At 32.0% G+C, this 13,440-nt stretch overlaps 1 protein-coding gene and 2 pseudogenes across 2 annotated transcripts; all 3 read right to left on the bottom strand.

Moving 5' to 3' along the window:
* Nucleotides 1–1,753: 1,753 nt before the first annotated feature.
* LOC147399054 (amino acid transporter AVT1I-like) lies at nt 1,754–3,395 on the bottom strand. The gene is made up of 2 exons (XM_086449031.1): nt 3,291–3,395; nt 1,754–2,307 (listed from the first exon to the last, which is right to left on the bottom strand). Exons 1-2 carry the CDS (start codon nt 3,387–3,389, stop codon nt 1,801–1,803), a joined length of 606 nt encoding a protein of 201 aa, XP_086305157.1. The 5' UTR covers nt 3,390–3,395; the 3' UTR covers nt 1,754–1,800.
* Nucleotides 2,449–3,174, bottom strand: LOC147399055 (amino acid transporter AVT1I pseudogene; annotated as a pseudogene).
* A 4,746-nt stretch (nt 3,396–8,141) lies between the features above and the next one.
* LOC147399056 (amino acid transporter AVT1I-like) lies at nt 8,142–11,613 on the bottom strand (annotated as a pseudogene). The gene is made up of 4 exons (XR_015179583.1): nt 11,400–11,613; nt 10,322–10,432; nt 9,550–10,157; nt 8,142–9,334 (listed from the first exon to the last, which is right to left on the bottom strand). The product of XR_015179583.1 is annotated as an amino acid transporter AVT1I-like (transcript).
* Nucleotides 11,614–13,440: the final 1,827 nt, after the last annotated feature.

The raw sequence follows: 13,440 nt of genomic DNA on the forward strand, positions 1-13,440 counted from the left end.
CTACACCCTACCACCTTGCCACACCCCCGATGGGCATATTGTTTGTCTTTGATCACCCTTTACTCTTTTTTTTTTTGATAAATAGCATTTCATTAATAACAACGCTAGGCCAGTTGAGGTGACCAACCTAGCAAAACCTTACAGATATGACGCTACTCACTAGAAATACATCGAATCCCATCCCAATTGAAGATAAAATCTTCAAAGAAGATCCCCCTAAACTCCTTATAGACTTTGGACCAACAAAAGATAAGACCCAAGATGGATATAATTGTTGCCGTACAATATTCTTGTTTTCCCTCAAAAATACGCCTAAATATTATATATATATATTATTTAGATATATAATTTTTCTTTAGACTTTATAGTCATCAAACTCGTTTGGTGACACCATTAATTACATAAATGCCTTTGAGATATGTTGCATGTGTTGGTTATAAATTTAGATTAATTTTAGAGAAGTAATTTTAGTCTTACATAAACTAATAGTTGTTGTAATTATTATTTTTTTAAATTGGTCCCAACCGGTTTTTCAACCAGTTCAAATCAGATGTCATGAACAAAGTTATGTCGATTCAAAGGTGATAAATGAAACCAATAGTGTTTCAAACATCAAACCCAAAGAATCAGTGTTCATTTTATTTTTTCAAATCAAGATTTTGAAAGATATTTTCTAAGATTAATTGTTGTTTAATAAATTAACTGATTTTGCTAAGTTTTATTTATTTATTTATAAAATTAAGATTCTAGCCAATCGGATTTTGGCGGAAGCAGGAAGTACTTACGGGACAATCCAATCCATGCTTGCATTACGTCACAAGGATGAGGATGCGACACCCCCGATTGAATAACTCAACCCTCTATAGCTACATTGGTTTATTTTGTACATTTGTTTATATTGATGCTAAGTTGTTAGGTGCTTATGAGCGTAATATTTGTATGTTTGAGGAAAGCTCTTTCATCCCTCAAGAGTTTGCGAGAATAATTTTTGCGGGTTTAACTTGTTACTCTCGTAAGTAATTTATTTTTAATAATAAGGTGCTAGGATTCCTGCAATCTCAGTCACCAATTCAAAAAAAATATAAACACCCACCCCCGCCAAAAAAAAAAAAAAACCATTATCTCAGAGATTTGTTATTCCAATACTCACCTTAAATCAGATAGATATACATGATAATTAAAAGTCAATTAATTATTCTTGTGAGTAATTCATTTTTAATAAGACTGAGATCCAATAGGGTGTCCCGTTCTTATAATAAAGGTTAGGAGTCTAAGTGACACATTTTTGCATGTGCCTGAACTCCAATAAAAATGTGCCACGCAGACACCTAATGTTGTTATATGAATTGGAGATTGTTCTAGATCGTGACTCTTTTAATTATGAGAGAGGGGCCCCTCCAACCCCAGCTTATAAATAAATAAATAAATAATTATCCCAAAGATTTGGTACAGAGATGCTTGATAATTAAAAGTCAATAATTCCATTATGAATAATGTTATATTGATACATTGCCCAATATAATAATTCCTAATAAAGTTTACATATGAAAGTGAAAATTTGCATAAATGACTGACTTAAGTCTTTCCAAGAAATTGGGAGAATATGCTCCATATTGAACTGAAAAGCAATTGGCTTTTTAATAGCCTTACGGAGAACAACTAGAAACAGAATAGAAACTAATCAACGGTTTTCATTCCTAATAATGTGGTTTATGACTAAGACTATCTCAAACAAGACAGTTCATCGCTTAACTATAGGATCTATTAACAAATTATTTAAAACAAAACATTTCTTAATAATCAGAAAATACTAATAACTTCAACATAGGTACCCATAACTCCAATTAAAATTCCAAGTATCATAATCCCCACTATACCCACAAATTCATATCCCAATCTTTTATGAACTTTAGAAATCTTTAGGTAGCAAATGCATGGCAACAAAAAAGAAACTGTGACACTTAAAACTGCTCCAACAAGTGCCATCAAATCCCCAAAAAATGGGAACATCAATGCCACAATGATTGTGCTGATCAATAATGCTGCTCTGATAAAGAGGCTGAAGGGCCGTCTCTGGTAGTTGATTGGCAAATAACTTCCAATAGCTGACGCAATCGGTGTGACCGTCAATGCATATTTAGTTACTGGACCTATTAAAGTGGTGTATATTGCTATCTTTGAGCTAATTTTTGTTGTTAGTAGATTTAATGTCACTTGAGATAGCACGTCGTCACCATACATCAAATAACCAAGGATTGCCATTGATACGTAACCTAGCGTACAAAATGTAAAACAAATGATCAAGACCTGTAATGAGAAATGAGAAGTTAGTAAAATTCAATTGATTTGAAACTAAAGTTTAAAGGGGAAGTAGTAGTGTTATTGCATTTTTCTATAATATAATTGAATTTAATTTCAAATTGAACCATTATTTACATTAATATGTTGTTATAATGAGCAAAATATATGATCATTTTGTAGAATATGGATGGCTTTGTTATCGATGTTGCAATGTACCTTAGAGAACTTGCTTTTATCTCTCATAGAAGTGTATATCGTCGGGAAAATTGGATGAGCACAATAACAAAAGGCGTATAAGCTGAGAGAAGTTGGCATTTCACCAAAATTTACTAGCTTTCCTTTTCCAGAAAATCCGACTCCATCCACGGCACCAACCCATAGAACGGATCCAATAATAATAATAGACGATAAAACCCCACCGGCCGAGACATAGGAAAGCATACTTAAGTCCTTTAAGCACATCGAAGGTAGAATTGCGAATCCAACCATCATTATAAAACATTGTCTCCCTCCAATATTGTACCCTCCAAATTCTAAATTAAAGTAAGGGAATAATTTATGTAAGTTATCCCCTTCTAATATTAAAAATCCGGTTGCGACGAGATAGAGTTCTAGATACATAAAAGTTGCTACGACAATTCTCCCCTTTCGACCAAACGCAAATGCACCAACATCAGGATAAGTTTGAATAAATGAATTAGAGTCCATGCATCGTTGTATTAATAGTCCGGTATAACAAGTTAAGATTGCGATTACGAAAAATAGTACTAGACTCAACCACCCTCCTTGCGAAAGTGCGTACGGAATCGATATGATCCCAATTCCTGTCAAATCAATTGCATTTAAAATATATATATTAAAAAAAAAAATCATGAATACTTCTATTTATAATCCCCAAATATGTAATCTAAAAGAATAAAAATTTCTTTAAAGACTAACAAAATCCATGAAATATGTAAGTATGAAGTGAAGTTAATAAGAAAAAGAACCTGATAAAGCATTGACACCATTAAGGCATGTTTTAAGGAAACTTGTTCCTTTTTTCTGGAAGGTTGGAAGCTCAATTTCCTCTGCCATTTGCTGAACATTGTATAAGTACATGTCAAGACTGAATTGATGACTTACTTAACTAACGTGCTTTATGACTAAAGACTATCTCAAACAGAACAGCTCATCCCTTAACTATAGGATCTACTAACAAACCATTAACAAATTATTTAAAACAAAACATTTCTTAATAATCAGAAAATACTAATAACTTTAACATAGGTACCGATAACTCCAATTAAAATTCCAAGTATCATAATCCCCACCGTACCAACAAATTCATATCCTCATCTTTTATGAACTTTGAAAAATCTTTAAGTAGCAAATGCATCTCAACAAAATAGAAGCCGTGACACTTAAAACTACTCCAACAAGTGCCATCAACTGCCCAAAAAATGGGAACATCAATGCCACAATGATTGTGCTGATCAACAATGCTACTCTGATAAGGAGGATGAAGGGCTGTTTCTAGTAGTAGATTGGCAAATAACTTCCAATAGCTGACGCCATCGATGTGACCATCAATGCATATTTAGTTACTGGACCTATTAAAGTGGTGTATATTGGTATCTTTGGGCTAATTTTTGTTGTTGGTAGATTTAATGTCACTTGAGATAGCACGTTGTCACCATACATCAAATAACCAAGGATCGCCATTGATACGTGACTTAGCGTACAAAATGTAAAAGAAATGATCAAGACCTATAATGGATTCCAAGGAAAAAATGCATTGTTGGAAATTAGCTCAACATGACCTTAATTAATTTGGATGGACTAGCCCAATCCAACCGGAATGATGGGCCAGCCTGGGCTGAGTTATGTTGAACTTGAGAGTTTAAATAACTCAACCGGACCTAAATTAATTTGGTTTGAGCTCGGGCCGAGCCCAATCCACTTCGAAAAATGTCTCCTTTGATAATACCTCTTAAAGTACATGCCCAAAAAAGAAAATAAGATGTCATACATAACCATAGTCACAAAAATTGGTGTTTTTTTATAAAGTCGCCTTTAAAATGCGACTTGCATCCCTAACGATTAAAACAGTAAAAAAACACAACTTTGTCCTATGTAACAAAAATCGCCAACTTTTTCCCATTTTTTTTTCTTCACAGGGGCAAAACTTTAAACGTTTTCTCTCTTTTTTAAAATGTGGGATTTGATGCATAATAAAATTCGGTAATTCATAAATGTAGAAATATGGAATTTGATGATAATAACTTGATCTTATGAAATTTCATAGATATATATTTTTTCATAATTTTTAATAAATTTTTCTCTCTTTTTTTTCATCATTTTTCCCAGTTTTAACTTTTTTTTTTTTTTTTTTCTGAAAATTTCCCTTGCTGATTCAAACCCATACTCCGACTCTGTGGCTATGTACATAACACACATAACCCTCATTTTTTTTTTTTTTTTGTTGACTACACTTCCTACTTGTGGATGATATAGACACACTCTTAACGAGTAAATAATCCAATGTTTTTCAAACTGATGGCCTGTATACTTGATTTTGGTCTGCTCTAATTGAAAAATGATTAAATGCTATTGTTTTTATTGTTTAACCAAAAGTCTTTTGATTTTTCATCCTAGAATTAGTCGTCTTTTTATTTTGATCACCCCAAAAATTTACCAACTAAGCTACTTTGCACTTGAAAAAAAAAATAGTGATCTTTAATCTCTTTGTTATAATGTTTTTACATCATCTTCAACCTTGAGATTCTATGTTTAGCCTTTAAACCTCAAGCACTAGATAATATTTTTAGAGAAGTAAAAGATCATAGACTATTAGGTAGAAAAATCAAGGATTTTCTAAGAAGGTTAAAGGTGATGTTGGAAATGATATATGGATCGTATATGAGGTGAATAGATTAACCAAAACGTTAAGTGGAATATCAAAATTACTCCTCCTCTTCTTCTAATTCTCCTTCTTCTTTATTTAATTGATAAACAAGATTTTTCAGGATTTAAATTTTCAATACAGAACCTATGAAACAAGCATGACTTTTGAAAAAAAAAATTAAGGTTTTCACATGATGTCGAAAATTAGAATTTCGATTACTTTCTATTTGTCTCCTCTTATAATGATAAATTTGGGGGTCCAACTCAAAACCAAGTGGATAGGCCTAGGAACTTATAAAGAGAGAAGCAAGGCAATTTGTGCCTAATGTGGGATTAAACTGTTGAATAATTTCAAAATAAAATTCAGGTTTTTGTAATTTTTTATTTTTATTTTTCTTAAGTTAGATTTTGGGGATATGTAAAATAATACTGGTGTAATTGAAAAAAAAATGGGGCCAAACGAAAAAAAAAATTAGGTTGCCTAAGTGGCTTTATGCTTCAGGCCTATAGACATCATTATTAAATCACATAGATCTCAGTGTTTTATTTTTTATTTACTTTCTTTGTTATCTTATTCATAGATAACGTATATTTTTAATTAGTAATATTTAAAAACTCATGATCCAATTCGGAGTGTCTAGTTCCTAATATATGAAAGATGTCTACAAGGCATGTTTTAGTTGGTGTTTAAAATACCTCAGATTCTAATCAAGCCATACATGCAATGGAACATGTTTATTATCCAATTATATCGTCCCACATAGACAACGTTTTTATTTATAGAATTGGGACACCATATTGGATCCCGACTATTTTAAAAGTCAATGTCAAATAAATTTAATCAAAGTCGTAACGGCGGGAGTAGTAAAATATTCAATGACATAAGGCCCCAATCTTGTTGTACCTTCAACATATTATTTAAAGGGTTTTGTTAACATAACATATGCCTACGGGCACACCTTAAATGTGAACCTAAAGATATTTAATCAGACTTTAATTCCATCATGTCTTCTCAAATGGAACAGGTATCCTAATTATTTTTGCTCTTCTTTGTGGGCTTTTTTTTTCTTTTATTCTTTTGGATGGACTTCAGATTTCTTCCACTTTTACTACATTTGCCTTCACCATGAGATTTGCCAGCTTGAGCCTAACGAAAGGAATATGTAGGTGTGTGATTATTTTAGAGATACATAATCTACTCTTGAAAGGATGGATAAGAGCTATCCTTGGTGCTCATAAGAGCACCAATAAGTTAGTGTCAGACCAAGGCTAGGGAACTGCGTTGGTCGAAAGACAACAAATTATCTTTCCTTAGTAGTGCTCTTGGATTAGTGGGATACTTGTCCATTAGACTCAAATGGTTGAAAAAAAAATTCATGGATTTCATTATTATCTCACGAAAATAGAATCTTGAAAAAGAAAGTTGAAAAGGCAATAAGGAGTCTTAGAAAAAAAAAAAAAAAAAAAATTCACAAAAAAGAGAAACTCTACCAATATGATATAAGGTAAAATTCAATTATTTCCTACTAATTGATTTCAGTTGAAATTTTGTTGTAAATCTAGCTTAACTTTCGAAGTTTCTTTGATTAGTACAACATTGATGCTCACACAAGTTTGTTTTTTTTTTTTTTTGTCGTAAATTTGACCTGATGGTGGTGTGGATCTCGAGGTAGTGGTGGGCCCACAATTCCTGCTAAGCAGGTTATTCAGAGACTGCACTCAATTTCGAGCTCACGACCATGAAGAGCATACTCTTGTCGTTACACCTTACCACCAAGCCACACTCTGGATGGGCATATTGTTCGCCTTTGATCACCCTTTACTATATGTATATATATAAATTTTGCTTTAGACTTTATAGGCATCATACTCGTTTGGTGACACCATTAATTACATAAATGCCTTTGAGATATGTTGAATGTGTTGGTTATAAATTTAGATTAATTTTAGCCTTACATAAAATAATAATTGTTGTAATTATTATTTTTTAAAATTGGTCCGGATTTTCAACTAGTTCAAATCAGAAATCATGAAAAAAGTCAAGTCGATTCAAAGGTGATAAATGAAACCAATAGTGTTTCAAGCATCAAACCCAAAGAATCAATGTTCATTTTATTTTTTCAAATCAAGATTTTGAAAGATATTTTCTAAGTTTAAGTTTTGTTTAATAAATTAACTGATTTTGCAAAGTTTTATTTATTTATTTATTTGTAAAATTAGGATTCTAGCCAATCGGATTTTGGCGGAAGCAGGAAGTACTCATTGGACAATCTAATCCATGCTTGCATTCTGTCTCAAGGATGAGGATGCGACACCCCCGATTGAATTACCCAACCCTCTACATTGGTTTATTTTGTACATTTGCTTGTGAGCGTAATACTTGTATGTTTGAGGAAAGCTCTTTCATTCCTCAAGAGTTTGTGAGAAAATTTTTCGTGGGTTTAACTTCTTACTCTCAGAAGTAATTGACTTTTAATAATAAGGTGCTAGGATTCCTCCAATCTCAGTCACCAATTCAAAAAAAATAAAAAAATGGGAAAAAAAAAAAGCATTATTATCCCAATACATGATAATTAAAAGTCAATTAGTTACTCTTGTGAGTAATTCATTTTTAACAAGACTGAGATCCAATTGGGTGTCTCGTTCTTATAATAAAGGTTAGGTGTCAAAGTGACACATTTTTATTGGAATTTGAAACACCAAACTAGGGCTCTTAACCAAGCCATGCACGCAGCCCCAGGTGTTTGAACTCCAAAAAAATGTGCCACGTAGACACCTAATATTGTTAAATGAACTGGACATTGTTTTGAATCATGACTCTTTTAATCATGAGAGAGGGGTCCCTCCAACCCCAGCTTATAAATAAAAAATGATAAAAACATTATCCCCAAGATTTAGGAGAGAGATGCATGATAATTAAAAATCAATAATTCCATTTTGAATAATGTTATATCAATACATTGCTCAATATAGTAATTCCTAATAAAGTTTACATATGAAACTGAAAACTTGCATAAATCTTTGTGTAAAAAGCAGGAAATTGGAAGAATATGCTCATTATATTGAACTGAAAAGCAATTGGCTTTAATAGTCTTACTGAGAATAACTTGAAACAGAATAGAAACTAACCCACATTTTCCACTCCTAATAATGTGGTTTATGACTAAAGACCTTACCTATAGGATCTACTAACAGACCATTAACAAATTATTAAAAACAAAACATTTCTTAATAATCAGAAAATACTAGTAACTTTAACAGAGATACCCATAACTCCAATTAAAATTCCAAGTATCAGAGTAGCATTATTGATTAGCACAATCATTGTGGCATTGATGTTCCCATTTTCTGGGGATTTGATGGCACTTGCTAGAGCAGGTTTAAGTGTCACAGCTTCTATTTTGTTGCCATGCATTTGCTACCTAAAGATTTCCAAAGTTTATGAAAGACAGGGATATGAATTTGTGGGTATAGTGGGGATTATGATACTTGGAATTTTAATTGGAGTTATGGGTACCTATGTCACTTTTTTGCTTTTTACACAAAGATTTCTAAATAACCTATTCATCTATGAAAGACTTAACTATAAGATCTATTAACGTACCATTAACAAATTATTTAAAACAAAACATTTCTTAATAATCAGAAAATACTAATAACTTCAACATAGGTACTCATAACTCCAATTAAAATTCCAAGGATCATAATCCCCACTATACCCACAAATTCATATCCTCATCTTTCATGAACTTTAGAAATCTTTAGGTGGCAAATGCATGGCAACAAAATAGAAGCTGTGACACTTAAAACTGCTCCAACAAGTGCCATCAAATCCCCAAAAAATGGGAACATCAATGCCATAATGATTGTGCTGATCAATAATGCTACTCTGATAAGGAGGCTGAAAGCCGTTTCTGGTAGTAGAAGGCAAATAACTTCCAATAGCTGACGCAATCGGTGTGACCATCAATGCATATTTAGTTACCAGACCTATTAAAGTGGTGTATATTGCTATCTTGAAGCTAATTTTTGTTGTTGGTAGATTGAATGTCACTTGAGATAGCACGTTCTCACCATACATCAAATAACCAAGGATTGCCATTGATACGGAACTTAGCATACGAAATGTAAAACAAATTATCAAGACCTGTAATGAGAAATAAGAGGTTAGTAAAATTCAATTGATTTGAAACAAAAGTTTAAAGGGGAAGTAGTACTGTTATGTTATTGCATTTTTCTATAATATAATTGACTTTAATTTCAAATTGAACCATTATTTACACTAATATGTTGTTATAATGAGCAAAATATATGATCATTTTGTAAAATATGGATGGCTTTGTTATCGATGTTGCAACGTACCTTAGAGAACTTGCTTTTATCTTTCATAGAAGTGTATATCGTCAGGAATACTGGATGAGCACAATAACAAAATGCGTATAAGCTGAGAGAAGTTGGCATTTCACCAAAATTTACGAGCTTTCCTTTTCCAGAAAATCCGACTCCATCCATGACACCAACCCATAGAACGGATCCAATAATAATAATAGACGATAAAACCCCATTGGCCGAGACATAGGAAAGCATACTTAAGTCCTTTAAGCATATCAAAGGTAGAATGACGAATCCAACCATCATTATAAAACATTGTCTCCCTCCAATATTATACCCTCCAAATTCTAGATTAAAGTCAAGGAATAGTTTATGTAAGTTATCCCCTTCTAATATTAAAAATCCGGTTGCAACGAGATAGAGTTCTAGATACATAAAAATTGCTACGACAATTCTCCCCTTTTCACCAAATGCAAATGCACCAACATCAGGATAAGTTTGAATGAATGAATCAGAGTCCATGCATCGTTGTATTAATAATCCGGTATAGAAAGTTAAGATTGCGATAGCGAACAATAGTACTAGACTCAACTACCCTCCTTGCGAAAGTGCATAAGGAATGGATATAATCCCAACTCCTGTCAAGTAAAACAATTGACATTTTTAAAATAAAATAAAAATTGATGAATACTTCTATATATAATCCTCAAATATGTAATCTAAAAGAATAAAAATTTATATAAAGATTAAAAAAATCCATGAAATATGTAAGTGTGAGGTGATAGTTAATAAGAGAAAGAACCTGATAAAGCATTGACACCATTAAGGCATGTTTTAAGGAAACTTGTTACTTTGTTGTAGAAGGTTGGAAGCTCAATTTCCTTTGACTTCTTGTTTTCTTTACTTTTTGCACCTAAAATTGGTTATTTGTAGATGAGAAAGTTTTACTTATAAAAAATCATATTAAGTTATAAATGATAAAATAATAAATAATTTACTGTTCATTTGATGAACACTCTTGATGGCTTACCTACCTAACAAATTAAACCTAAGGTTAAAAAAGGCATTGATCCTGTACTTCTGGGACTTAGGTTGCATCCCCAACTCCCATGCCTTGGACGCACAGCACAATCTTTTGGGTTATAAAAAAATTAGCTCGATTAATTATTTCTAACTATTGGATTAGAAAAATTTCAAAGTTTTCAAAGCCCATGATGTAAATTTTAAGAATTTCATTGGCTAGAAATCACAAAATAGTCTGATATTATATAATGAGTCACCAAGATTGTGCCACATCATGAGCAAAGGAGACCAATGGACAAACTCACGGGAGAAGAAACTATAGTCACGTTCACCCAAATTTAAAAATAAAATGCAACAGTGAAGCCTACATTTTTGAGAGAAATTTTCTCTGTTATTGCTGATGTCATTCATGCCACATGTTGAACGGAAACATAACATAACGATAAATCTTTTCCTCAGGATACACAACTGCACATTCCTGTAAAAAATGGGTAATTGTGTATCTTAAGGAAAAAGATCTATGGCTCTATGTCTATGCCACGTCATCCGTCTGAAGACTTTCTAAGAGTGAAGACTTTCTAGTTAGAAAGTCATTATTCACTCCAACTTCTAAACCCTGAACAAGATTTATAAAAATAATAAATAAATAAAAACTTCTATGAAAGAAAGGAAATGATGCAAACATAGAGAAAGAGCAGTAGTAGGTAGAGAAATATTTAAACTTTTTACATTCAATTAAAATTTTTTTTTTTTTTAAAACCTCCCAATTCCACTGAGTGATGGTGCAAGGGACTTAATGATTTAGTTTAAAAAATTCCAACAAGTGGATTCATTCATGGGATGTCTTGTATCTTAACCTTCGAATCTCCTAAAATCTTGCCTGGAGAACAAAGAGTTCTGTCGAGTAATTTGATGACAAAAGTGGAAGAACGAGAAGAGGAATAGTGATGTGTTGTCTGATGGAGATGATTCTGGAGAGATGGAGGTGCAAAGCTCGTTTAAAAGATCATTAGATACAATGGATGCAACGGAGGATTTGTTTCCAACTTTAAATAGAGTGTTGTGTGTGTGTTACTAGTAGCAACATAAAAAATAAAAATAAAAAATATTGTAACTATGTGGTGCTGGCAGCAACATATAAAAATAAAAAGCAAAAAGTGTTGTGTGTTGGGTATGCTAACAGCAATAAAAGAATTGTGCGTTGGCAGCAAAACAAAAAAGAGTAAATGTGTGTGACATCAAATTTTTTATTTTTTTATTTTTTAAATGTACGTAAAAAATAATTAAGTGGTTGTGTGTTGTTAGCAATCTGCATCACAATTTTATCCTTGAAGTTTGTTACACAACAAACAAATCATAAGAACCTACATTTCCTTTATAAGTTTGGTATTCAATAAACTTTGAATTGGGCCAGGGACCACATCTTATAAAAAATCAATTTGATTTTGTTGCGTTAGTAAAATGTGTGGTCCCATTTTCTAAAGTTTCTAAATGACCATTCTTTTAGAAGCTGAGAAAGTAGGTAGGGAATCTGAATATGGACAGAAGTTTTGTACTACGCATGAGACATCCATCTTTTTCTCTGTTCTCCTAATTTTAAAAGGAATCTTATGATGATTTGATTGGTTGTAGCTAGAAGCTTTAATTATCTGCAATTATTATTATTATTTTAATTTTTATAGGTAAATTACACTATATAATTACTAGTTACCCACGTAAAAGGTTGAAAATAAAGTGATTTAAGGGTCAGTATGATTGCAAACACCCCCTCCCACCACAACCCAAAAATAAATAAATAAATAAAAAGAAAAAAGTTCAAAAGAGAATTGGTTTAGATTTGATGGGTGATACTATAATATTCAAATGTAAGAAAATTAATTTCCATGAAGGTAGAGTGGAAAATCCAATTTTTTTTTCATCAAAGGAGTAAAATCGTTTATGATAGGAAAATGAAATCTAGGGAAAATAATCAATATACTCCATGAAACTCACAATTTCAGGGAAATCATTTTCCAATCCATTTTCATGTACAGTCGTATAGATTCTTAGTGCGTTTTGGGTTACAATTAACTTTATGGAGACATAATTCTCGTCGGTGTAACCACCTATTTGTTGTTTGAGTTATGAGTTAATTAATAGATGCACAGTAGATTTGCATAACATCAAAGAGAGTCCTAGTTTTTTCTTATATTGATTAAAATTATAGTTCATTTGATCTTTATGTGTTCTTTATTTGGTGTGTCCCTAGTTATTAATTCCCGTCCTATTGATGATGATTTGACTCTTGAACCACATAGTTGTGGTAACATATGCACTTTAACAACAAGTTTTTGTGGAGCTTGATAGTACTTGTCAATGAGGAGGTATTGTAAATCAAGCCATGCATTCATGTCGATAAAGAAATTTGGTATTTTTATAATTTCACTAATATTATGTAAAACTCTGGTTAGATTTTCCAGGATATTTATATTTCTCATTTTTGGTGAAAGGTTGTAATCTCTAACTATGAGTTTTCTCTTTATAGTGGAATTAATGTGATCTATGGATGTACTTCGATCTTGAAGGAATCATATAAAATCTGTTCTTTTTTTTGTATAACTGCATCTTGTTTTGTGTTTGTTTTTCAATTCTCTTCTTGGTTCGATTGCACATATTTTCTTAACATATTTTCTGTCTTAAGACCTATTTAGATGTTTTCAAATCCCTTACTATTCCAGTGATCTTTTGGTGACAATAGTTTCAATGAACTTTTGAGTTTAAATCATTGCCTATTTTATATGGAAGCCATATGTTGATTTGACATAACAGTTGTAACTCATCTAAATGAGTTTCAATCACCGCCTATTTTATGTGCATACTTGGGAGTTGTGATAGTAATCATTATTTATTTATGGTTAT

This window comes from Akebia trifoliata, chromosome 7 (assembly GCF_017979445.1).
Source record: "Akebia trifoliata isolate Shusen 1 chromosome 7, ASM1797944v1, whole genome shotgun sequence".
NCBI classification, from domain to species: domain Eukaryota; kingdom Viridiplantae; phylum Streptophyta; class Magnoliopsida; order Ranunculales; family Lardizabalaceae; genus Akebia; species Akebia trifoliata.

Bases quoted from the DNA above. Each gene is read 5' to 3' on its own strand.
- LOC147399054 (XM_086449031.1), bottom strand. From the start codon at position 3,389: ATGTTCAGCAAATGGCAGAGGAAATTGAGCTTCCAACCTTCCAGAAAA. The intron at 2,308-3,290 runs GTTCTTTTTCTT...TTCTCATTACAG, and splicing joins TGGTGTCAATGCTTTATCAG to GTCTTGATCATTTGTTTTAC.